Source organism: Caretta caretta, chromosome 3, assembly GCF_965140235.1.
Source record: "Caretta caretta isolate rCarCar2 chromosome 3, rCarCar1.hap1, whole genome shotgun sequence".
NCBI lineage: Eukaryota > Metazoa > Chordata > Testudines > Cheloniidae > Caretta > Caretta caretta.
In genome coordinates, this window is record NC_134208.1 from 130,768,365 (window position 1) to 130,793,286 (window position 24,922).

At 41.5% G+C, this 24,922-nt stretch overlaps 1 protein-coding gene across 7 annotated transcripts in view; it reads right to left on the reverse strand.

Annotated features, from left to right (window-relative positions):
• Positions 1-1,498: 1,498 nt before the first annotated feature.
• TRIM67 (tripartite motif containing 67) overlaps positions 1,499-24,922 on the reverse strand; it is a 59,807-nt gene continuing 36,383 nt past the window's right edge. For 4 of the 7 annotated variants that reach the window (XM_048843926.2, XM_048843924.2, XM_048843925.2 and 1 more), the window contains exons 7-11: positions 22,937-23,075; positions 21,112-21,415; positions 11,254-11,416; positions 7,972-8,007; positions 1,499-7,199 (exon numbers count right to left, since the gene is read on the reverse strand). In XM_048843926.2, the coding sequence (XP_048699883.1) occupies positions 7,128-7,199; positions 7,972-8,007; positions 11,254-11,416; positions 21,112-21,415; positions 22,937-23,075 (714 nt within the window). In that variant the 3' untranslated portion in view covers positions 1,499-7,127. Of the gene's footprint in view, positions 8,008-11,253; positions 11,417-18,822; positions 19,682-21,111; positions 21,416-22,936; positions 23,076-24,922 lie in introns of those variants that run through there. The other 3 variants (XM_048843929.2, XM_048843928.2, XM_048843927.2) reach the window with 3 other exon arrangements.

Genomic DNA, 24,922 nt, shown 5'->3' on the forward strand with positions numbered 1-24,922 from the left:
GTGCATTTATTGTTTTCTTTGATTTCCTATATGGCTGTAATTTTCAAACTGTATGTATGGCAGGGGGTGGGGTAGGCTCTTGCAATGGAACAGCAGTAGAGACAGTGTTGGTGGTAGAAAACACAATATGTGAGCGGTGTACAACCAGTACTGACCGGACTAGTAGCAAAAGAAAGGTGATAACTTATTTTATTCTGCCTTCTTCCTGGGTGAGGGAGGGGGAATCTCTGCATCCTGCTAGAATTGAGAGGTTCCCTTTCCTTAACTGCTCTACCTTACAGCCCTCACATCCTAACCACAAGCTCTCTGACAATCCCCAGAAAGGCTGCAGCCATCACTATTGAGTCTTCCCTCTTCCAACACCTGTTTCTTCCCCACCCACCTTTTGCTAGCCTGTGGAGCCAGGGAGTGGGGCATCAAACCTAGGTCTCCTACAGAACACTACGCCGATGCTGTGATTACCCCGTCTTTATGCTTGAGTCCAGCCACCATCTCCCGCCAAGGTGTTCCCACCAGAGCTCGTTGCTTAATAATATTAATAACTGTTTCAGAGGAACAGCCGTGTTAGTCTGTATTCGCAAAAAGAAAAGGAGTACTTGTGGCACCTTAGAGACTGAAAGCTCATGCTCAAATAAATTGGTTAGTCTCTAAGGTGCCACAAGTACTCCTTTTCTTTTTATTAATAACTGTGGCAGCCTCACAAGCAATGTGAGGTACTTTCCTTTCCCCAGGGGCTAAGTTTGCTGCCTCCACAGCATTTCTCAGTCCCTTGCTGGCCTGAATATGCAGTTTCATGTACTTTATCTGTGGCAGCAGGCTTAGTACACCCTACAGTATAAACCACTTCTCTTCTTAAGGAACTGTACAGTTCCTGCACACACAAGACCTCTTGCATGTGCTATGACTTCTGTAGAGCCCAAAGGTGTTAAGAACATAAGCATGGCCATACTGTGTCAGATCAAAGGCATGGCCATACTGTGTCATCTAGTGCAGTATTCTGTCTTCTGACAGTGGCCAATACCAGGTGCTTCAGAGGGAGTGAATAGAACAGGTAATCAAATGATCCATCCCCTGTCTTCCACTCCCAGCTTCTGGCAATCAGGTCACCTACTTTCATAGTATTACAATTACTATTGTACCCTGCCTATTTCAATAATTTATTTGAGAAATTCTGGAGAGTAGGAAACCATCCAAAAGTCTTAGCCATAGACTGAGCTAAATAACATGTTTGAATACACTTCACAAATGTTCAATGCAAACCATACAAAAATACACAGCTGACTGGAGGATTCATTCCCTGCCTTGGAAGTTAATAAGCGTTCTAAACCAGGAAATGAATAATTGTGTGATGAAGATGAATTTCCTCAGCTTTCCCCTATCATTAAATCAGCAGGTTCTTCTGCTAACTTTCCCAAATTGTTGGTTGCATTGTACGAGTGCAACTTGAACTTTATAACAGCCATTTATCTGTAACAGTAAACCAGGCACCATCAATGAATTTGTTGGCAGTGTATTAAGAATTTATTTAAAAACTGTAAAACAGCATAAACTCATACGTCACGTTTTCCAAAAAGGATATTAATACAGTCAGACTTAGACCAAAAGACAAAAAAAGTTTTGTTTCCAGTTCAAAAAATACAAACTTTTGCTACAGGTACAAAATTATAAAAAGTTTATTTTTTCCTCTTGATCTGGTGATGTACATATACAGAAGTGATGTATATTCCACCAGCTACAATTGATGGAAACTATGGGAAATTATAAAAGTAAAAATGTCATGGCTAGGAAGAAAACAGGAAACAAGTTTTGTCTTTTATTTAACCAGATGTGAACACTATGTTATTTTGTTCCTTTGCACTTTTTTTTGCCAACATTTAAATTAATGTCTTTCATGCTTCATATCACAATTGGAGAAAAAACAGCAGTCCTACCTCATGCATTAATTCTAACATTTCATCACATTGTGTCTCCTGGCTGTGCTTCATTTATTAGTTAGAAAGCTTTATATTTTTATTGACAGCATTTATGCAATGGTGTATTGGGTTAACATCATGATTTCTGTATTGAGAGAGTGCAGTCTGGACCCATAAAAGTTTACATACAGATCCACTATATAAAACTGGAGATTCTCCAAGTGGCATGGAATTTAGTTTTGCATCTTGTTTTACTTGGATTTGCTTGCAGTAGTATAGCTGTCAGATGAGCTCATTTGACCCAGAAATGCTATTGAACACCTGTTTCAGTAAAAAACACATCCATTTTCTATATTGTGCAAGGATGCAGAAGCCCTGGGACATCTATTCTCTGTGGTTTGCATGGGCTTCTGCACCTAAGAAGCCTGTATGTATTTTAAACAGATTTGTGCTTGAAGTTCCCCTTCTGTTTCATGTGGATAACCAGCATTACTGGTCAGAGGAATTCCAAACAAGTGCTGTCAATAAAAATGAGAAACAGCTCATTTCCTTTAAAACAAAACAAAAAGACAGAGAATTTTATTTTCAGTGACCAGTGAGGTCTTTTACATGTGAACATATAATTTTGTAATGTTTGATATATTACTTTAACCTGCTGAAGGACTCACTGAGTTTGTAATCTCTCTTCCATCAATGAGCTGGCCAAGATGTTTTATCACTACTCTACAGCAACGTTAATGCTTTGCTTTGCTATTAAAAAGGACACTGCAAAGGTGGCAAAGCCTGAGATTAGGCCTAACAGTTTTGCTTTATTAACTATCTGTTTTGGAATGCAGGACTCCAGTACTTTTCAGCATTTTACCTTCTCATGGGACCAGATAGGCATAGCAGATCTGTAGTCTGGTAAACACCCCTAGATCATAATCTCAGACACAGTCCCTTGCATTTGTTTGTGGTGGATTAGCCTTGATCTTATCTCTTTAACCTTGTTTATTCAATATTATCCTTATTAAAGTAAGAAGACAAAAAAACTGTATATCACATTTCTTCTTGCTCTATAACGTCTAAGAAACTAGGGTATCTGGTGCTCTTTGCTATCTTTTTTAATTAGACTTTAAAAAAAAAAACAACCACCAAACAAACCTCACAACACCTACAGTACTACAACAGATTACCAGCCAAAAACCAACTACAGCAATACATTACTATGTTCCTATTTACAATATGATGGAATATTATGTATATGATAAATTACATTAATACTTTTCCTCTTAAACTCTGATATACGTAATCATGAATTTTTTCTTTCATTCCAATATAAGTACATTTGTCCTCTATAGCTCTCTTTAATTATATAGGCTATAATGGGAGACGACACTGGTTTCACCTGTCTTTTCTAAATTTAAGAAGCCAAATTGCACTACAAATTCTGGATAAATCACAGCTCTCTTCACTAACATTTACATTTTAAAGATATATATTATGTGCTTTCTGTGTACCTTTTATAATGAGAAATAACAAGGGATTGTCTGACAGGCCCACATCCAAACTGATCAGGTTGTAGTAACACTTTTGTGTGCGCTTCTTTTGAACTGATCTGATTAAAAGAAGCCAATAGTGGGTGCATAGGTCTACAACAGTGACAATGGTGTGTGGCCCTGTAGAGCTGGTACCCAAAGAGGTTCTGGGGGTAGTGGAGGGGAAAAGAGTATGGTCCTGAGGTGAAATTCCCCATTCTCCTCTCCCTCCACTTTCTACAGCCACACAAGTTTTCTAATCTGTTTTACTGAACATATAGGGGAAATCTGTAGAGGAAAGAACTGAGAGGAAGGTTTACAAGGGGTAATGTTCTGGATCACACAGCAGTATGATGGAAATCAAGGAACCCTCATTATTCTCTAAACAGTAGTGTTTTTCTTTCACAGTGGTAGAGACAATCCAGGTGTGTGGGTTCAGGAGTCAATGCCTTAATTTTTTTCATTTAAACAGAATTTAAACTCTCCGAGGTCAAGATTTTTTAACTCTGTAAATCAGTTTACCCCTGTCTTGTGGAGTCTGCACCCAGGCAGGCAAACTGTAATAGGTAAGATTTATTCCAATGCCTAAGGCCTTGCTCACCCTCACCTGGGATAATCTGTCCCAGGGGAGTAGAGGAAACTCCATGAGAGAACTTTTATGCTTGTCCAGCTAGCCAGGAGGCAGAGTTTCACACACACACACAAGAAGCTGGAAGCTCAATCTCCCATGATCCCCAGAGATCTACACAGATCTCAAGGAAGCAAGGGGCATCCCAAATGGACTCCCTTGTCCCTGCTCTACCATCCAGCCCCATTGGTCCTTCCTGGCCCATCAACAGCCCAACTTCTGCGAGAACCATACTCCCATGGGCTTCCTGCTAAAGAAGGGGTTGGGGGTAGTGGCAATATGAGTTAATTCAGCGAAAGACTGTTTTACTTTTAAATTGTAGGCCCCACAGCTTGTGTGAGGAGAAGCTGGAGGAGCCCCTGAAGGCCTGCAGAGCTGCAGCCCCAAGGAGGTGCTTGGGGGAAGTGGAAGGGAAAGGAATATGCACCTGAGGTGAGATTGCTCTTCCTCCCCCGACTTTCTACAGACACAGGCTCCCCTCTGTGCACAGATGTTGAATAGAGGAACACAGAGCCGGCAGGGCTTTGTGGATGGAAGGGCCTTGTGTTAGTGATCTACAGTGGAGTGAATTACTTCCAGCCTAAACAGAGGAGTTAATTGCTTTCATTCCTCATGCAGTGCTGGTCTTAAAGGGACAAATTTTGCCCTCACATACACACATGAGATTCCCACTAAAGTCCATGGGAGCTCTGCATGTGTATTCAAATGCAGAACTAGTCTCATAGTCTGTTTCTAATTATTTTTTCATTACCCCATTAGACAAGCGACCAAAATGCATGCAGCTTAAGTCATTAAAATTTTCTTCATAAGGGCAACTTGGTCTAGTTTCAAATATAAGTCCTTAAAATAAACACATACGCAACCAAAAATAGACTCATCCTCTATAGACTTAGTCTAATTAAAATTGACAATGTTAATACAGGATATATGTTTCTAACTGCTCCATTTTGCAGTTTCTCTAGGTTGGAAGGGAACTGCAGTTTAAACTAGTCTGCATCACACTTTTACCCGTGCTGGAATATGTAGAGAACAGCAATGGAGAGGTCCATGTGTTTCTGCACAAATTTGGAGCCTGCCCCACCACATTTCATTAGCTCTTTGAAACCTGTAACAGTCTGTAATTTTTCATTAATAAAAAGAAAAATAAACTTCAACTGCAACCTGCACCCTGAGGAGTGACACACAAGGAATGATACAGAAGCACTTATGAAAAACAAAAACAACATAGATATCAAAAGCAATTCCAAAACCCTTTCAGAATTCACTTTAAACATCTGGCAGTGGTTGTGGATTGGAAGGATTTAAATTCATGTGAATTTTACTTCACAGATATTCGGAGTAAAGATAAAAGTTCAGTCCTTATACCCTATACAAGCAGTGCTCTTGTTTTTAATAAGAAAAGTAAAAGTGGAGTGCTTTCTCGTATCAAAAATTGTCACCGGATGTTACGTAGTATAAAAATCCATATGCAACTTAAAACACACCATTCCCATGTGCTGCTCTGTAAAGCTGTACTCAAAGCCAAGGCTACTGTTACAACTTCTGTGTTAGCAGAAGACAACTTCACAGCGAGCACACACAAGAGGAAATTCAGGGTCCTGTAGCATTCTAGCTGAGGTAGGCTTAAAACAGACCCACTGAATTAAAAAATCCTGCACAGGGTCAGATGATATTTAAAAACAACAGACAAGAAAAACCAAAAAACAGTTGGTCTCTGTTAAACGTTTAACAAACTGAAATTAGTACACCACAGTTATTTCCGTGTCTGAAAATGCACTAATAGAACATATAGCTGTCTTGGAGGAAAGTATATCTGCTCTTCCACTTAAGAGTTTGAGGGTTTTTTTTTTTTTTTTTCTGTTATGCTTTCTAGTTCAGTTGTGATATAAAAGAAGCTACATTTCTGTTCTGTAAGGGGAGGCTGGGTAAAGCGAATGGGTGGCAATAAGCATCCTGCACAGATGGTTATAGATTACTTTTAACTTACTACTTCATTCTGGCTTGCTCTAATACCCCATTTTTCATCCCTCCCCAATGGCTGTTCATTATGATGGCATCTTTCCTGTAACCAGAAGTGCAAGACCCTCTGTCACATTGGAATCTGCCATCACTTGGTATTACCTGTAGTGGGGAATGCACTTAAGCTGGAGATCATACATGCGCCCGCAGCAATGTGCCTTATTTCCAGCATCCCATCCATGAAGAACTCCTTGGATAGACCTGTGCCTAAAGTTTTACACAAGGCAGTGAGCTGGTTTAAAAATTACTTTTCAGGTTTACTGACCACACAACATATTAAAATCTGTGTGCCATTATATATATATAAAGGGCATGGTCATACACATGTGTATGTGTACGGATATGTGTGTGTGTAGGAAGCATGATTACAAAGGAAATAGTATAACAATAGTATGCAGCGGGCTCTGGTGTTTCTGTCTATTAGCACCACGTTTAGGCTGGATCATGAGGGCAGAATTCTAGGTGCAGTGTCATGATGCAATCTGTTGGGACTGGCTACTATAAATTAACTCAGTTAACCACTCTTCCCTCAGCAAAATACACACATGCACACATTATTTTGTTGCGAGAGAGAAAGAAATTGAAAATCAAAATATTTACTGCTGACTGCATGCTGGCAAAGGTGCTGCCTAGTTTTGCCATGGATTGAAACCGTCAGTAGCCAATCAGTCACTTACTTTTGTGGACGCCATTTGACAAGGCGTCTCATTTTCATATGTTTCAGATGACCACAAAATTCCTGAGGTGCAGGACAAAGTCAAAACCTACCAGATTCTTAGGCCCCAGTTCAGCAAAGCATTTGAGCATGTGCTTAAGTGCTTTGCTGGATCAGGGCTTTAATTAGTTCATCCCAGCTGAGTAGAAAATTAAGACCTTTGATCCCAAGAGATGTTGCCCATCCACAACTCCCAGTGAAATCTACGGGCACTGCAGGTGCTCAGCACCTACCAGGATCAAGGCTATCACTCCTCTTCCCAACACAGTCTATTTTGTGTATACCATTTTCAAAGAAACATCTGTGATTTCACTGGACTCTCCTCTGCTCCCTTTTCAGAAGACGATTGTTGCAGGTAACTGAAATGAGTTCTCCCATTTGTGAGACCAAAAGCCACTGCAGTCACACTGAAATGAGAAGCACTAAGGTTTACTGAGCAGTTTTAACCCTCACTAGGTATATATCCTAGTGCTAACTAAAATGAGCACTAATTTTGTATAAAAGTACCTAGGGCCTAATCTTGTTGCCACTGAAGTCAGTGGGAGCATAATTCATAAATGCATTTGAGGTCAGAAGGGACCATTATGATCACATAGTCTGACCTCCTGCATAACACAGGGCAATGAATCTCCCCCAGTAATTTCTGCTTCAAGCCCATAACTTCTGTTTGAACTATAGCATAGCTATTAAAAGATAACCAGTCTTGATTTAAAGAACTCAAGTGATGGAGAATCCATCACCTCCCTAGATAAATTATTCTAATGGTTAATTGCCCTCACTATTAATCATCCATTCACAATAATCATGTGAAGCGCAGATCCAATTATGAAAGGGAAAATGTGCTCATTTTAGCTGTCACTATGTGTCTGTAGTGTGCTGTATATATGTGCTTTTGTACTAAAATGCAGGAATGCACACCCATTGTAATAAAACACCCCATTCTAGAAGCATTCTTGTTACCAGTGTAAAACTAAAAATGGATGTGGATTAATATTAATTATCAGATCACACAGTGCTAATTAGCAATGTTCTGCATAAGTGTTAGTCTAATTTAGGGATGACACTGCTTTTCTACTGACAGCGAATAATGACAAATTGTATTTAGAAAGATTACAAAATCCAGCATAGGGTTAGGCAGCAGGAGCTCAGTTAGTTACTGGGCAGCTTTGGCTGTCTTACACTCTGTGGTACTTCCAGTCCTGTGTGCAGAGTCACCTGTGCAGAAAAGAAATAACTGCTTAGTTAAAATACAAAGTGGGACATCCTTAGTATAGAGAGTTTGTGAAGGCCAAGAATATGTGGTTAATGGTGAAAAGCTAATGTCACCAGGGGAGGACCAACGTACAAATGATTCTTCCCCTGAGGTCAGGTCTACACTACAAACTTACATTGGTATAACTATGTCGCTCAGGGGGGTGAACAATCCACGAAGTAAACAGAGCGTCTCCCGCCGCCATAGCTACTGCCTCTCGCAGAGGTGGATTAACTACGCTGACAGGAGAAGCTCTCCCGTCGGTGTAGTAGCGTGGTATCTTCACTAAAGCAATACAGTGGCGCAGCTGCACTGGTAAGCGTAGAGCTGCCCTGAGTCTAGCTGCCAGGTGTTTGTGACTCTTCCCAAGGCTAGCAACCATTTATCAGCCACCGCTGAGCCAGCTGCTTCTTGTCAGCAGGAAGGGTGACCCCAGATGGAATGGGTGCCCAAGGGGTTATGAGGCAGGTGGAAAGTGGACTGGGGAGAGGGTCTCCTCAGGTATACAAAGCAGAGTCTTGTAGACCTTTCCCTGCGACCCTGTCAGTGTAGGACACAGGAGGTTTTACAGGTCTCACCATAGCCTGACACCGCTGTCGTCTACCAGGGTTCTGACAATGGCATCCATCACTGTAGGATCTGAGCGCCTCCCAGGAGCTCTCACAAGCTTAAACTCACAAAAGGGTTCTAGCAGACTGGCTGGGGCACCTGGGCAATGGGGGGAATTGGACTGCAGCACTAGAACTGCCAGAAAGGCCCTAACAAGCCACGTAACATCAGTGTCATTTTCCTAGTACCCTGTGTCTGTCTGGTCTATTTAGATTGTATCATCTGTGGGGGAAGAACTATGGGTTAGATTTTTAAAGGAATTTAGATGCCTAAAGACACAGATAGGTGCCTAGTGGGATTTTCACGTGGAAAATGGGAGTTAGGCACTTTTGAAAATACCAATAGGTGCCTATCTGCATCTTGAGGTGTCTCAGAACCTTTGAAAATCTGACCTGTGTCTTTCTGTGTTTTAGTATACCACCTAGTACACAGATTCATAGATTCCAAGGCCAGAAGGGACCATTGTGATCATTTAGCCCGATCTCCTGTATAACACAGGCCACAGAAGTTCCCCACAATAGTTCCTGCTTGAACTAGATCATATCTTTAAAAAAAAATCCAGTGGAATCTCGATCTTGATTGGCATATTTGGGCACCATTAATAACAAATTATTAAAATGTTATTAATATAATAAGCAGCACATGCAGAGTCATTGTGATAGTTTGGAGTATTTTGAATTATTATTAATAAAGTCTGGGTGTCTAATCTCTTTGTTAACTTGGTGTGACTGGCTGTAAATACCTACCTACTCTGCAACATGCCATACGGAGTCCCTTGCAGTTATTTCTGAAAGGCTGTGTAATTCTTAGAATTTTGTATTACCTTTATTACAGTCGTGCCTAGAGCCCCTAATCAGAGATCAGGGCCCCACTGTACTGGGTGCTCTACTCCACTCCACTCACAGAACACCTGCTGGGTGCCTGAGTCCATATTTAGGCACTTAGAAAGTGACCCAATTTTCAAAAAAGCTGAGCACTGCAGCTCCGAATGGGAAATTCAACGCAGGCCCAGGGTGTAAAGCTGCTGCACAGACTCCAGAAATTACTACTACCCTGTCTATGGGCTGGACTAGCAGCCACAGCCCCTCCATGCCAGTTGCGCAGGGTATTGGGGCCAATGGATTCACATCACCTGGATCTGCAGCCTCACCCCAGCCCCGCTCCAATGTAATCTTCCAAGCCTACGTATAGCCTGTTCAGAGATCTTTCCTGTGGCACGTAGGACATGCACAAGAACTTCTGTACAGCCAGTGGACTCACAGAGTAGCTCCTCTGAAGGGAGTAAGTGATGGGGAGGGTCTTGCACTAGCTCTTCCCACCACAGGTGAATTTCACCCTGTCTGAACAAACTGCAGTGCAGTCCAGGGCCCACCTGCTCACTACCAGTGGGAGGTCCAGTACACGGGGATCCTAGTGCACCCCATAGGAGGTGGCCACTGGGAAGAAGAAAAGGCTATTGCTCCTTTGTACAAGGGCCTTTGTGGAAGGGGGAGACACAAGGACTTCAGAGGGAACAGCCAAGAGAGGCTACCAGCTTCAAGGAACAACGCTGAACTGAGACACTGCTAATAAACAGATTATAAGAATACAGCTACCAGTCATTGACCTTTTTAACTTCAATTCCCAGACCACTATTAGTGCAACTTCTAAGTCCTTCCTTCCTTCCTTCAGTGAACAGTACCTAGTATAAACGTAGCTGTAATTGGGCCTGGACAGTGGGAGTTTATTGCTGTCATGCGACATCCCTTGAATGAAGGATTCTCTACCCTTGCAGAAAAAGAGGAACAAACTGGGGTTAAGCCAACATGCAGGCAACTCAAGTCAGAGGAAAGAGACTTATGGGGTGCAGCAGTCTCTACCCACACAGGTACCACACTTGGTTATTGTGGATTCAGGCTGGTGTAACATGAACCCTCCAGCCTTTCAGGTGCTAGGGCACATATAGGATCTAATTCTCAGTTACATTAAGGCCCCATTCTAGCAGTACAAAGGAGCCTTAACTTGGGTTATCATAAATTACATTTACACCATTAATCCCAGAGAATATATAAGTGTTTCCAAATGTCATGAATTAAAGAGTGTGAATGAATTGCTTACTGGGTCTTCTCTTTCGAACTAGACATTCTTTGACCTACATTTTCTTCGCTTTATTTACCATCATGCTGCTGAAATTGTACTTACTCAGCAGTTAATTATCTCCAAACATAAGAGATCTAAGAGTATTTAGATATCAATACTTTTACTAGAGGCTGGCCTTAGAACATTGCTGCTTCCTGGATGGTGGAGCAGCAACAAAGCAATCCTGGGGTTGTGTGTGTGCGTATGTACCTATTTATTATTTCTAAAGCATCATTTCCCTATATCTGGGATGTGATACAAAAAGGTTAAATCCAACTATTTTCTTTTAAAAAGTGGTACTAGCCCAGATATAGTCAGCAAACAAAACTAGACAAAGTGGGGGGGGAAAATCCATATTTACACCTAAGAACTGCATCTCAATCTCTTCTCTCTGGCAATCATGCAATAACTTTTGACAGGCAGTAGAATTTCTCCTTTGGTTGACATGCAGAACGAGTTAGACGGAACTGAAAAGGATTTACCTGTACATTTCGGTTGAGGCTTAATGCAGGCATGAAGACACCCTCCACATTTTCAAATGCTGGAGGTCCTTGCTGCTGCCCATTTATGTAAAAGGCCAGGCTGTGCTTGTTTAGGTCCAGGAGAACGCCCACAGTGGCACCTTTAGAAACACCCCCTTCTGTCCTAAGAAACAAAGTGACCATATTGTCCATCTTAGAGGAGGCAGATTGTTACATTCCAGCCTCTCTCTATTTCAGCCAGTCTTACTAAAGTGAAAGGAAAGTGGAGCAGCATGGTAAAATCAGTATTAGTTGGAGGACATCTGCTAAAGGCCTTTTCTCCATGTGTAGTTCCCATTTTCCACTAAATGCAGGCAGCCTTGAGAAATGAGGCCCCATAAGGTCATATCCACCCAGTGGGTACATTTTGGCACAGCTGTAAAAGCTCAAAGGGCTTGACAGAGAAAGGGGGAGTTCAATTAACAGGATAGAGCAAAGACGTTGGGGACGGAAAAGTTATGGTTTGAAACCAGTACTCTTCATACCTCACATTCTGGAGGGAATATGTTAATATTGATAAAGAACTGATCCTAAGAGCTTTCCATCAGCTTCATTGAAATCCACAGGATTGTTCACATAAGTAAAGGCTGCAGGAACTAGCCTAAATGTTAATGTGCATTTGAGGTCTCAGATAGGGCGGCACATTAAACTCTTTATAAGATAGACTGTAAGAACAGACAGTCGCTTATGACTGATGAAATCCCTTTTGCCTGAACCAAATACACAACATTCATTCTATTTTAATTTGGTTATCACAGCTAGCAATTGGGATCTACTCTGCTCTAGTCAGAGGTGCTGAGTTTCTGATTTCTCCAGGGGTGCTGGACACCCACTCCACCCCAGGCCGTGCCCGCACTCCACTCCTTCCCCCAAGGGCCCAACTGCACCCTACCTCTTCCCACCCCCACTCTGACTCTGAGTGTGCCCCATCCTCGCTCCTCCCCCTATCCCCCCCCAGCGCCTCCTGCATGCCACTGAACAGCTGATCACCGGTGGGCCAGAGGCACTGGGGAGAAGTGGGAGGAGCTGATCAGCGGGGCTGCTGGCGGGTGAGCACCCACTATTTTTTTCCCCGTAGGTGCCTATGGCTCTAATTGCAGGGAAGGACGCAAAAATTATGTCCAAAAATAGCAGACACCTTAGGCTGCCCCCAGATTCGGGGTGTGGTGGGGTTTGTTTTGGTGGTGGTGGTGATAATCAGTTGTGTCAGGAGTAGCTGTTGAGAGCTACTGTAGCATCAGAGTCCTACCATGACGACAGATTCAGCCAACTCTTATACGCAAGAATAATCTGACATTCATGCACTTGTCCTTTAAGGACTAGGCTAGCTCAATACCATACTACTTGAAAGAGCACTGAGCTAGAAAACCACTAGATACGTGGATTGGCCCTAGGCACTGATGCTTTTAATGTCATTGGAATTGTGCAAGGGAATTATAGCCTGACGTGCGTGGATTCAGTGTTTATAATATTTTTTAAAATTTACAGCAGAAGAGAAAACAACTCCCCCACAATTCACAGTATAAACACAATTTTAATGTAATATTCATCAGAATGTCTAGTGATCAACAATAACATGCATGCCAACCAGAAAAAAACGATTAAGGCCAAATATGTGGAGCAGGGAATTGATATTATTGGTAATGGCTGTTTTAGTTTTAAGAAAAGGAGTACTTGTGGCACCTTAGAGACTAACAAATTTATTTGAGCAAAGCTTTTGTGAGCTACAGCTCACTTCATCGGATGCATTCAGTGGAAAATACAGTGGGGAGATTTATATACATAGGGAACATGAAACAATGGGTGTTACCATACACACTGTAACCAGAGTGATCACTTAAGGTGAGCTATTACCAGCAGGAGAGCTAGGGGGGTGGGGAGATTTATATACATAGGGAACATGAAACAATGGGTGTTACCATAAACACTGTAACCAGAGTGATCACTTAAGGTGAGCTATTACCAGCAGGAGAGCTGGGGGGGTGGGGGTGGGGAGATTTATATACATAGGGAACATGAAACAATGGGTGTTACCATACACACTGTAACCAGAGTGATCACTTAAGGTGGGCCATTTCCAGCAGTTGACAAGAACGTCTGAGGAACGGGGGTGGGGGGTGGGGGGGGGGAAATAACATGGGGAAGTTTTACTTTGTGTAATGACCCATCCACTCCCAGTCTCTATTCAAGCCTAAGTTAATTGTATCCAGTTTGCAAATTAATTCCAATTCAGCAGTCTCTTGTTGGAGTCTGTTTTTGAAGTTTTTTTGAATTATTGCCACTTTTAGGCCTGTAATCGAGTGACCAGAGAGATTGAAGTGTTCTCCAACTGGTTTTTGAATGTTATAATTCTTGACGTCTGATTTGTGTCCATTTATTCTTTTACGTAGAGACTGTCCAGTTTGACCAATGTACATGGCAGAGGGGCATTGCTGGCACATGGTGGCATATATCACATATATCACATTGGTAGATGTGCAGGTGAACGAGCCTCTGATATTGTGGCTGATGTGATTAGGCCCTATGACTGGGAGTGGATGGGTCATTACACAAAGTAAAACTATTTCCCCATAAAAAGAAAAGGAGTACTTGTGGCACCTTAGAAACTAACAAATTTATTTGAGCATAAGCTTTCGTGAGCTACAGCTCACTTCATCGGAACTGTAGCTCATGAAAGCTTATGCTCAAATAAATATGTTAGTCTCTAAGGTGCCACAAGTACTCCTTTTCTTTTTGCGAATACAGACTAACACGGCTGCTACTCTGAAACCTGTTTTAGTTTTGTCCACCAGGTGGCACAAGGTGGTTTTCTTTAGATTAGACCAGTGATTTAAAACTTTTTTTCATTTGCGGACCCCTACAAAATTTCAACTGGAGGTGCAGAACCCTTTGGAAATCTTAGATATATTCTGTGGCCCATCCTCGGTCCACGGACCACAGGTTGAAAACCATGGTTCTGTGGCAATGACAACCTTTCATGGACCCACTTAAGCACAGTGTGTGGACCCCCAGGAGTTCTCAGACCACAGGTTGAAAACCACGATTAGACCATTGCGTGGCTCAGCCCAGCTCCCCATGAACTCAAAAAGTGTTTTCCTACTGACTTCAGTGGAAATAGGATTGTATCCTTTATTGGGCTGATAATGAGAATATGGCAGATTCTTTCCCCAATGAAATCTCTTTAGACAATACCAGTATTCCACTCAAAACTTATGAGTTGGGTCCCCCACCTAATCATGAGATCTGTTTTAAAAAACCCCACAAGATGATAACTATGGGATTCTTTTTTTTGCCTCCCAGTGTAATAGTCACTTGGGATTGTGTTTTCAAGATTTGCTCTATAACTGTAAGGGCTAGGAACCTAATTTTTTTTAAAATGAAAGATGAGATTCTCATAACCTAATTACATGAATCCAGGATCTGGGGCTTAAAAAAAACACACACACACACCCCAAATATCACAAGATTCATGATAAAAATGGCAAGAACTGGCAACACTGAGATAACAGAGATATTTTTCTGATGGACTTTATTTTTTCCCCTCTTAGTACCTGATTTGATTACAAATTTTGTCCTGCTTTACATGCTGCAGCATACAGCTGAGTTTTTAAATATACTTTTTCATCTTTTAAAATGTCACTTAGCAGAAACATTGATCCTCTCCAAAAGCAGAAATTTAAACTTCACCCTTTTTGATGGTATTATGCTCCTACCTATCTAAGAAGTTAGTTAATTCTCTGAAGCTAATGAATTGTGTGGTAAACCAGTGGTTCTCAACCAAGGGTCTGGGGTCCTCTGGGGTGCCACGAGCAGGTTTCAGGGGGGCTGCCAGCAAGGGCCAGCATTAGACTTGCTGGGGCCCAGGCCAGAAAGCTGAAGCCCCACCACATGGGGCTGAAGCCCAGGGCCCTGTGCCCCTCTACCTTGGGCTGAAGCCTGAGCAACTTAGCTTCACAGAGCCCCCTATAGTGTGGGGCCCTGGGCAGCTGCCCGGCTTGCTACCCACTAACACTAGTCCTGGCTTTTATATGCAGAAAAACAGTTGCTGGGGCACTGGTGGGCCGTGGTGTTTTTATAGCATGCTGGGGTGGTCTCAGAAAGAAAAAGGCTAAGAACCCTTGTGCTAAACAATGACACAGAGCCATAGGTCCCTGCCCCTCCACAGGCTGAGGGTATGAGAGCCCAGCAAAGCCCTGCTTGCAGGCTGGAACCGAGGACTGCTGCCTCTGCAGTAGTGTTCCCCCAGCCCATACCTGAACAGAAACCCCTCCCTGAGATCTATCATATGGAAAGGGGCAGAGTTGGAGGTATACCCACTTTCCAGCATCATCCTCCCACCAAACCCACAGGTCTCGAGCAGGTAAGTTACTAATACTCTGTCAGCATTAACCACTTCCTCACTGTAATTTGGAACAATTTCTCTAGGGGTGTTATGGGGCAAAGGCAGAGAGGGGATTCTCTAACACCGTGGCTGAGGGCTGCAGGAAAGAGGGAGCCACTGCAAAGGCAAAGGGTCTCAGTGCAGATTGCCCTGTGTTTCTGATGGTTCCCACAAAAGCTACACACCTCTTGGTGGTCCACTGCTTTTGGGACCAATCTCCCAGTCACTCTAATGATGGGGAACGGTGGGAAAGTGAAAGTTGCATGGACAAACTTTACCAAGGCATTTCCTGACTTCTAAGTGCTTTATTTTGCAGTTTTAACATTTAGTTTTTTTCTGATTGAATGCTTTGGATATAACTTAGAAACCAATTGGCTGAACAGACTTTGAACTCATGTAATTATGGTCTTAAATAATACACACCACAGAACTACCATGCCTTTTCATTAATCAGATCACCATGCCACATCCAAAATATTTCTTGTTAAGCAGCATCCACATACAAAACACAGTTACATAGGTTCTCCCATCGGCATAGTTAATCCACTTCCCCAAGAGGTGGTACCTAGTTTAACTACACCAGGGGTTAGGTCGTCTTAAGTACATCGCTCAGTGGTGTGGCTTTTTCACATCCCTGAGTGACATAGCTGGGTTGATCTAATTTTCGAGAAGACCAGCTAATAATTCTAGTGTAATTCCTTTTTATAACTTCATACTTGTTTTAAATATTATATATAAGATAATGCATGTTACATTTTATGTGAAGCCACTTAGTGTCTTAACAATCTGCATGACCACTTAAACGGAAACAACAGCAATTTGTTATAATACTTTAGGCAGTTAAATAAATATTTACTGGATAAGAATCTTTCTTTGTAGAGATATCCACCAATTTTTCAGTATTTCCATATAAGTCCCAATTCCGCCACCCTTACTCACATTGACTCTGGTCCTGTTGGATTATTTCATCACATGTGTAAAGTTAAGTATCTGTATGAGCGTTTGCAGATTTAGGACCACTGAGTAGTACCTTACTCCATGAGAAACCCCAGAAGGCACTACTGCTTGTGAGTAAAGATGGAGGAATCTGGCCCTCCATGAATAATGCTGTTGTCTCTCAATAGAGCCTGCCACTTTAGAATATTTCCCAGCAGGGGATTGACCAAATTGATGATGCAAAATAGGTCAGAAAGAATTGGCTATATCATTAGAAAATGGCAAAAAGTTTCAAAGTTCCTGTAACACAGGTCCTAACATTTTAAAAACACCTTTTAGTTAATGTAAATATTGGTTTAACAACTAAGTTGATATTTGTCTTATAAACCTACCCTACAATAATTTGAATACCTTCTGATTTCTAATGGCAAGGCTGATTCCTTTCACTCCTACTTTGCTTCTTCAACAGCCTGACAAAAGCCCATTGAAATCAATGACGAGACTCCTACTGATTTCTGTCCCAAGTTCTCAAGGTGCAGCTTTTCCCATCTGATGGTTAATTATTCATTTTTAGGATGCTCCAGACACAAACTCTTCTTAGTGATTTTTTTCTTCTTCTTTGCGATTTGTTGCAGTGGTTGGGATTTTATATACATTGCAATGTATACATTCCTCGCCAGAGAACAGCTCCACTACCATGAACTCCAGTGGCTCTAGACAAGGGACACATTGCACACCTGGTGTGTCTGTGCACCTATTCCCAGCAGTTAACAAATGTGAATTGATACTTGCTAGCCTAAGTTTTTTGTGCCTCTTTTTCTGCACTTCTTTTGCTTCATGAAAGACTGATTCCCTGCGCTGCTACGGCTACTAACATTAATCAGCCATCTTCTGATGTTTTTTTAAAAAAAATTTTAGGGCCCAGTTATGCAAGATGCTGAATCAATGAGAGCTGAGGGTGCTGCCAACTTGCAAAAGGAATTTAGCAATTTCCATGATTAGGACTTTTGACTATGTTTATTTTCAGACTCACCTATAAAATTTGTGAAAGCTGAAACAATTGGTCTCTAGATATCTATAATTATAGTGGCCCCCATAGCATCTGCAACCCTCATAGGCTTTAATAGATTTGTTAAATATATGATCACTCAGAGGTATATTTCTATTTCCACTGGGGAGTGATAGTTAAGCAGATTCTACTGTTTTTAAAAGACTGTTGAAACTAGTGGGTTAACCAAGTGACCTAACTGGTTGCCGTGGTTAAAAATATAATGCCTAGCACTAATACCATTAAAGCGCATGTACGTTAAAAAAATGTGCACTCCACAGTTATGCTTCACTCTAGTGAATAATCCATCAGTCTGTCCCTTTTTAAGCTATCCCTGTAACAGCTGGCAATTCACCATCCATGGAAGCGGTTTTGTTCTTCCGTTTAGGCAGAGTGATCAGAAAGCCAAAATGTGTCTACTGTTTGCTGTCCATGGAAAAAAAGCTTTTGCTAAGCTCTTGAGCGGCCAAGCAATACAGAGTGCTTGCCCGTAACAACACTCCAAGGCTGTTACTCTGAAATCTGACTCCAAGGCTTGAATCCATTAAATAGGTTTCTAGGACAGCGTCACACAGACTATTTGCCAGCATTTTTTCAGAAAGCATCAGCTATTTCATGGACCACTAATTTATTTACTGCTTAAAATTACTTCTGCCCTAAATCCAAAGGCACTAAAGGGACAGAGACAAATATCTTTTCATATAATTTATCACATTTTGTTATTTTATTCTATGTTGGTTTAGGGCCTGAGCCAAAACCCACTGAAGTCAATGGAAAAATTTCCACCGACTTCAGTACACTTTGGCTCAGCCCTTAAATTCTTTTGCCAATCTATAATGGCCCAGATGCCAAGATGGCTTTTTAAAAAATACTTCTTTGTTGTTGTCATGCATGTCGTTTGTGATGTTGCCTATAACATGGTGATGGCTGCATTATAAATTAGAACAGAGACAAATATACAGATTTCAGAGTAGCAGCCGTGTTAGTCTGTATTCACAAAAAGAAAAGGAGTACTTGTAGCACCTTAGAGACTAACCAATTTATTTGATCATAAGCTTTCGTGAGCTACAGCTCACTTCACTGAATGCATCCGATGAAGTGAGCTGTAACTCATGAAAGCTTATGCTCAAATAAATTTGTTAGTCTCTAAGGTGCCACAAGTACTCCTTTTCTTTTTGTAAATATACAGACGATATTCACAAAAGAAATGGTCAAGAATTGTTTGACAAATCACTTTGTTGGAAAATGATGATTCATCAAAACTGAAACTTTTTGCAGGAACATATCTGTTTCAACAAAACTTTCTCAGGTCGTGGATAGAACACCTGGGATGTGAGAGACCCAGGCTCAAGTCCCTGCTTCACCTGATTTGTCTCAGGAATTGAATCTACGTCTTCCACATCCCGGGTGAGCACCCTAACCACTGGGCCACTGGCTATTCTTGGAGGAAGAGGGGGTCCTCTCACCCCCAATTCTTTTTTTAAATGTCTAGTATTCATTCCAATGGGTAACAAAACCAAATGTTGAAAATTCAAAAATTTTCACAGAAAAATAAAAATAAAAATCTAACTCTTGTTTTCTGGCCAGCCCTAATCCACTGTTTTGGGAACAGGGTTTGCTGGATAACTTTGCAGCAGTTTTGCTAGGTCATGTTCTGGCAGTGGCCTTCGCTTTAAAAAATTTTCAGCAACTGTGGTATATTTTAAAACATAAATACATATTAGAATATACAGTGGTGCTACAGGAGATATAGAAACCAACTTTAAGGTAATGTGACTATGAGGTAAATATCCCTTTAATATCTAAAAAAAAGGGAACATTATAAACAAGCCTTTTCAAGATCATTGCAAGACTCTCTTCATTATTGGTTTTAAGGAACAAATATTCAAGATAGTGGGGTAAGGAGGGGCAGTGTGGTCCAGAAAATAGGATACCGAACCAGATTCTATTCCTGGTTCTGCCATAGACCTGCTATGTGACCTTGGGTAAGTCACATAATCTCTCTGTGTGTCCATTTCCCATACCTGTAAAATAGGGTTAATAATACTTAGGTAAGCTTTTCAAAAGCAACAAAGTGCCATAGACGCCGCCTACATCCCATTGACACCCCCGATTGACTTTCATGACCCCCATATGGGTCATGACCCACTCGTTGAGAAACACTGGTATAGATAGAATGGCCCAAATTCACTCCACTACACGCTGTTGTAATATTGTGGGAATAATATGTCAGTTCAGAGAAGAAGGTCCTGGCTGTGTAGTTAGAATATAAAGTTAGAAATCAAAGATGTGGGCAACCAAATAAAAATCATCAGAAGACTCAAAATAAGCAGAAGAAGCAGAAGAAGAAGATGATTACTTTTCTTAGTCTTACAAATGTTATAACTAAATAAAATTCTCGATAATACTTACTCCTGCCTTGAATGCAGGGGACTGGACTAGAAGACCTCTCGAGGTCCCTTCCAGTCCTTCAATTCTATGGTTCTACGAAAAACAGCATTATCCAGTGATTCAATCAAGTCAAACATCATGACATGAATGGCGAACCCTAATCATGCCACTTGGTTAGAAATATTTCTTGTGACCCATGACTGAGCAGTCGTGTCTGCAATTTACCCTAACAACACTTACATGAACCATCATAGCATTCCTGAGAGTTACCTGATACTCCTAGACCCAAATTCAACCCTCATGTAAAACTCTACTGACTGCAATTGTAAATCTTTTAATTATTATTATTTGGTTGCTCACACTTTTGATTACTAACTCTATTCCAACTACACAACATTCTTCCCAGCCATGCCTCCATTTCTGAAGGCACATATTATTTCCAGAAATTACAGTATTGTGATATTGGCTGTTACACGCTGGCTGATGCTGGGAAAATCTTCCTGATAAAACCAGGGTGCAGAATACATAAATGCCGATCTCCACAGTGGTAGGAAGGGGAGTTAAGTATTTCAGCCTTAGCCTGTCTCCAGCCCCCAACTGCCCAATTCCCAGATAAGGACCCCCAAATTTTCTCCACTTTGTGCCTTCAGTCCTAGCAAGCTTCCATTACAACCACTAGTCTTCCTGCTGAAGAAGACTGACACGCTTTGCAAAGAATCCCATTCAATACCTCTGTTTAATACGGCAGATTGGTCACTCTTCATCAGTGTAAGGCATTCCCTCCTCTGTCCTTGTCCTCAAATCACCCCTGGGCGTAGCCTATCACTAGGTTTAATCAGCTTTCAGTACTGACAGTAAATATCTTCATTTTGAACAAATTGTTATTGGTGCTAGTGTTTGCCTAATTGCTATACTGCCCTGGGACCACAAAGAATCCTAGGGAATGGAATGAAATCACCTTTCCCACTGCTTCAATGAAAAGGAATGCATAATCTTTAAACTGTGTCGTACTTAAAGGGGGGGAAAAATAAAGCCACGAGAAAAGTCCATGATCAGAGCTTACCGACTTGTATGAGAATTGCAATGCATGAACCAGCTGCGGTTGTTGTCAACATACATGGCCCATGCCTTGTCATCCTTTCCTAGCATCATGTCCTTGATCACATTAATTCTGGCAATTCCAAAAGCCGGATCTGGATGGTTATCATAACGATCCACATGTAGTTCCCAGTAATGTACACCCTTGGAGAAGGCCGCCGTGCCCAGAACAACACGATCGTCGTAACTACTACAAGTGGCAGTCTGGTTGTCATTCGATAGGACTATGTCCCGATGGGCTGAAGAGGGGTCGAAGGTAAACCAGGCCACTGTGCAGGAAGAATAAAGGCAGCTTAATAGCAGGAAAGGATGCAATAAAATTTAACTGTGCTTTATTTTAAGTAAGTTTCTTCCCTCCTAAATTCCCACCATACTTTCAAGTGGAGAAGATATTCTTTCCTTGTTATGCTAGACTACAGCACTATGCACTGTTTCACCTCAGAGATGATTGCATTTAAGTTGGGGAGAAAATAAGAATGCTTTATGTCATTTACATAATCAGTAAAATTTGCAATGCATTTTTCCAATCTGTTTGGATTAAAGGTGCTATATAACTGTAAACCAGGCAATGTGTTTTGTCCTATCTGGGCCTGCCTTTCAGGATGTAAGCTCCCTGGAGAAGAGAGTATCTCTGCTTGGGTCAGGTACATTCTTGAGCAAATTACTGCTGCACAAATAAGAGAGAAAAATAATTTGGCTCTGGACTTCCCCAAAGTCTGGGGCTGTTCAGATATGGGATTTGGTTCAGGCCTGTGTCTACTGGAATTACTGTTTCATTGTGTGTCCAAGTTCATCACAACTGGGTTTCACTCGCTTATTTTAAAAAATTCTTTACACCTAAATATTTTATTCTGCCATATTTTGAAAACACTATATAAATACGGAGCACGATTATGGTATTTGCTTCAGGATTAATTTACAGTATTTTTAATCAAGATGAACTTCTTGTGGTGCCCATATGGATGTCAAATGTAATTACACGGAAACACAGCATGAATTACCACCCAGGTCTTATCAAACACTCTTGTGAAATTAGTATCAGTAGTTAAGAAAACACTGAAACACCAAAGACACAGAGAGAGAGGTGGAGACAAGGAGTGGCATATAGATATTCACAGTGTGTGGTGTAAATGACTACGTACTCTAGAGCAAACACCATTTTAATTAAACCCAAAGCTTCGACAGGCAAATGCACTTGTATCATTTGAAACCTGGAGAGCTGCCAATAACTAAAACATGCCAAAAGTCTAAAGAGCTGGATTTTATTTTTCTTTTATCATTTTTGAGTATTTGGGGCAGGGGAAAGTGCTGGATTGACAACCTCAGAGACTGCAGGCTTGATTTTCAATGAGGGCACAACATAGCTGCACAAGTACTTTCCCAGCACTAAATCCTGTGCATGTACCCAACTGATCCTAACGCTGTGTGCAAGTGTTAGACTCCACAAATGTGCACACACATACTACTGCTGGAAAGTATGCACATGTACACTCATCAAGGCCAAGGTCTGCTAAAGGGGATCTTATATCTTCTATTTAGCCACAGAAGGAGCAGCAGGAGTGTGGGCATCCCCATCCTGCCCCACTAACCTACATCAGTCCTGACCTGGAGTCACAGCATAGAGGGCTGAGAGCAAAGCTCAGTCTATAGGCACGTTCAGTCCTGGGGCCCCTTTCTGAAGGTTATCAAAACTCATAATGCCAAGTATATTGGTGGATGTGATGGAACGTGAATACCTGGCCGCTAGAAACTGGGGCTCTTTATTTTTTAATGATCTAAAACAAACTCACCGTCAGATGTCTGTAAAACAACTGTCTTGCTATAAGGGCCAACTCCTGATGAATTAAAAGCTTTGACTCTTGCATTGTAGGTACTGTTGAAATGAAGGCCATCAATTGTGCATAGGGTCTCCTTGCCAACATACACTTCCTGAGCATTCAAAAAGACAGGAACATAGCTCACCACCTTCTTCCCAACACAGGGTCTCACAGTCAGACTTTTAAACATAAGCTACAAGTAAATATTGTTCAATGTTTAGGGAAATTTAGAATTTACATTATTATAGTAGGGATACTTACGTCCAGTGAGGCTCAACGTGGAGAAGAGAAGTCAAGAAAGAAAGGTGAAGGCAGCAAGAGTGAGACAAAGATTAAAAAGGGAAGTCTAAAATGTATAGTTTTGTTATTTCAAGAGGGCTGTCTCAATCCTCCTATGGGTACTGTTAATATACAGCAATGTAGTTTTGGAACCTAGATCCAAACCATGAATACAGAGTCTGAAGAGGCTTATTTCTGAAGATAAAAAGAACTTTGTATGTATCGTTTGGGTATACAACAACTAAGGGGGTGGAGGGAATGTGATAAATGGCTGCAAGAATCTGACTGGTGCAAACACCAAGCAGGATGAGTCGTCATTTGGGCACAAAGGGGATGGCCAGGAGTAATGGCATGAAATTATGAAAGAGAAAAATCTAAGCAAAATATAAGTGAGATCTGTCAGGCAATGGAAGAGTCTATCGGGATGAGGAAGAAACCACATTTTTAATTGGAGACTAGATAAAGCATTAGATAATCTCCAATAGGTGAAATTCTTTAATTTTTTGTTTTATTTTTTGGAAATTTTGCATTATTTCATGTCATCCAGCCCCAGGAAAAGTGGAAGCCCTGGGGTGGGATGGGGTCCAGCTTAGGGGGCAGTAATGGAGAATGAGCCTGCCCCACACTCACCCCTCAGTGGTAGTTCTTGTCCCGTAGGGCTGGACCCGGCTCCAGGTGTTGTGACCTGTCCCATGGGATCGCAGCACTGCTCAGCCTTGACCCAGCAGCACTCCCATCATCATGATGGAGGGGTGGCTGGGCCAAACATGAGCAGCACTGCAACCCTGTAGGCCAGGTCGCAATGCCCGGAGCAGGGAGCCAGGCCCAGACCTGTGGGACAGGCAATCCCACTTTTCCTTTTATAACTTTTTATACTATCTTTTTTGTTTTATTTCGTGTTATTTCACATTTGCAAAAAACGCGGGGCTCTAGAAATAATCCCGCATTGGCAGGACGATGGAATACATGACTTCTGGAACATTCCACATCCAATGTCTATGATACTGTGAACTACTTAGATTTATAGTAGCTAATGCCCTAACACAGAGCTTATGGCCCAGATTCAGCGCAGCACTTGTGCCCCAATTCTGTAAAGCACTTAAGAACCTGAGTAGTCCCACTGAAGTCAGCAAGCCTTAAGTATACATTTAAGTTCACTGCTGAATAGAGAAGGGATTACTTGTGCTTTCAGTAACACGATAAAAAGTCTAAGGCCTTGACTTCTCCTCCAGTCTTTTGATCAGAGACACAAAGGTTATTGTGAAGTGGTTTATTGAGCCCCATATTATAAAATACATTTTGTGCGAGCTAGATTGTGATTTTTGGACAATTCTTGCTTTCTTGTATGTTTTCACCATTGTTCACCGACTGTTTGTGCTCATTCAGAGTATGGCACTTTGCAGTGATATGAACTAAAGCTTCTTGTTAAATCCACAGGCCAGATGCGGATAAAGTCTTGGGGGAAATCCAGTTGGTATTATTGATTTAGACATCAAATATCACATACAAAATGTAGGCATATTTTTATTGGAATGGCCTTTCCTGAGAAGCAGGCACTTTGTTTTAAAACAGCTAAAGCAGATGATATTTATATCACAGCAGTGCAGGCAATATTATCCTTTTAGAGGCATGTCAAAAATTGGGATCTTTCTTGTTATATTCTAAATCCACAACTTTGAA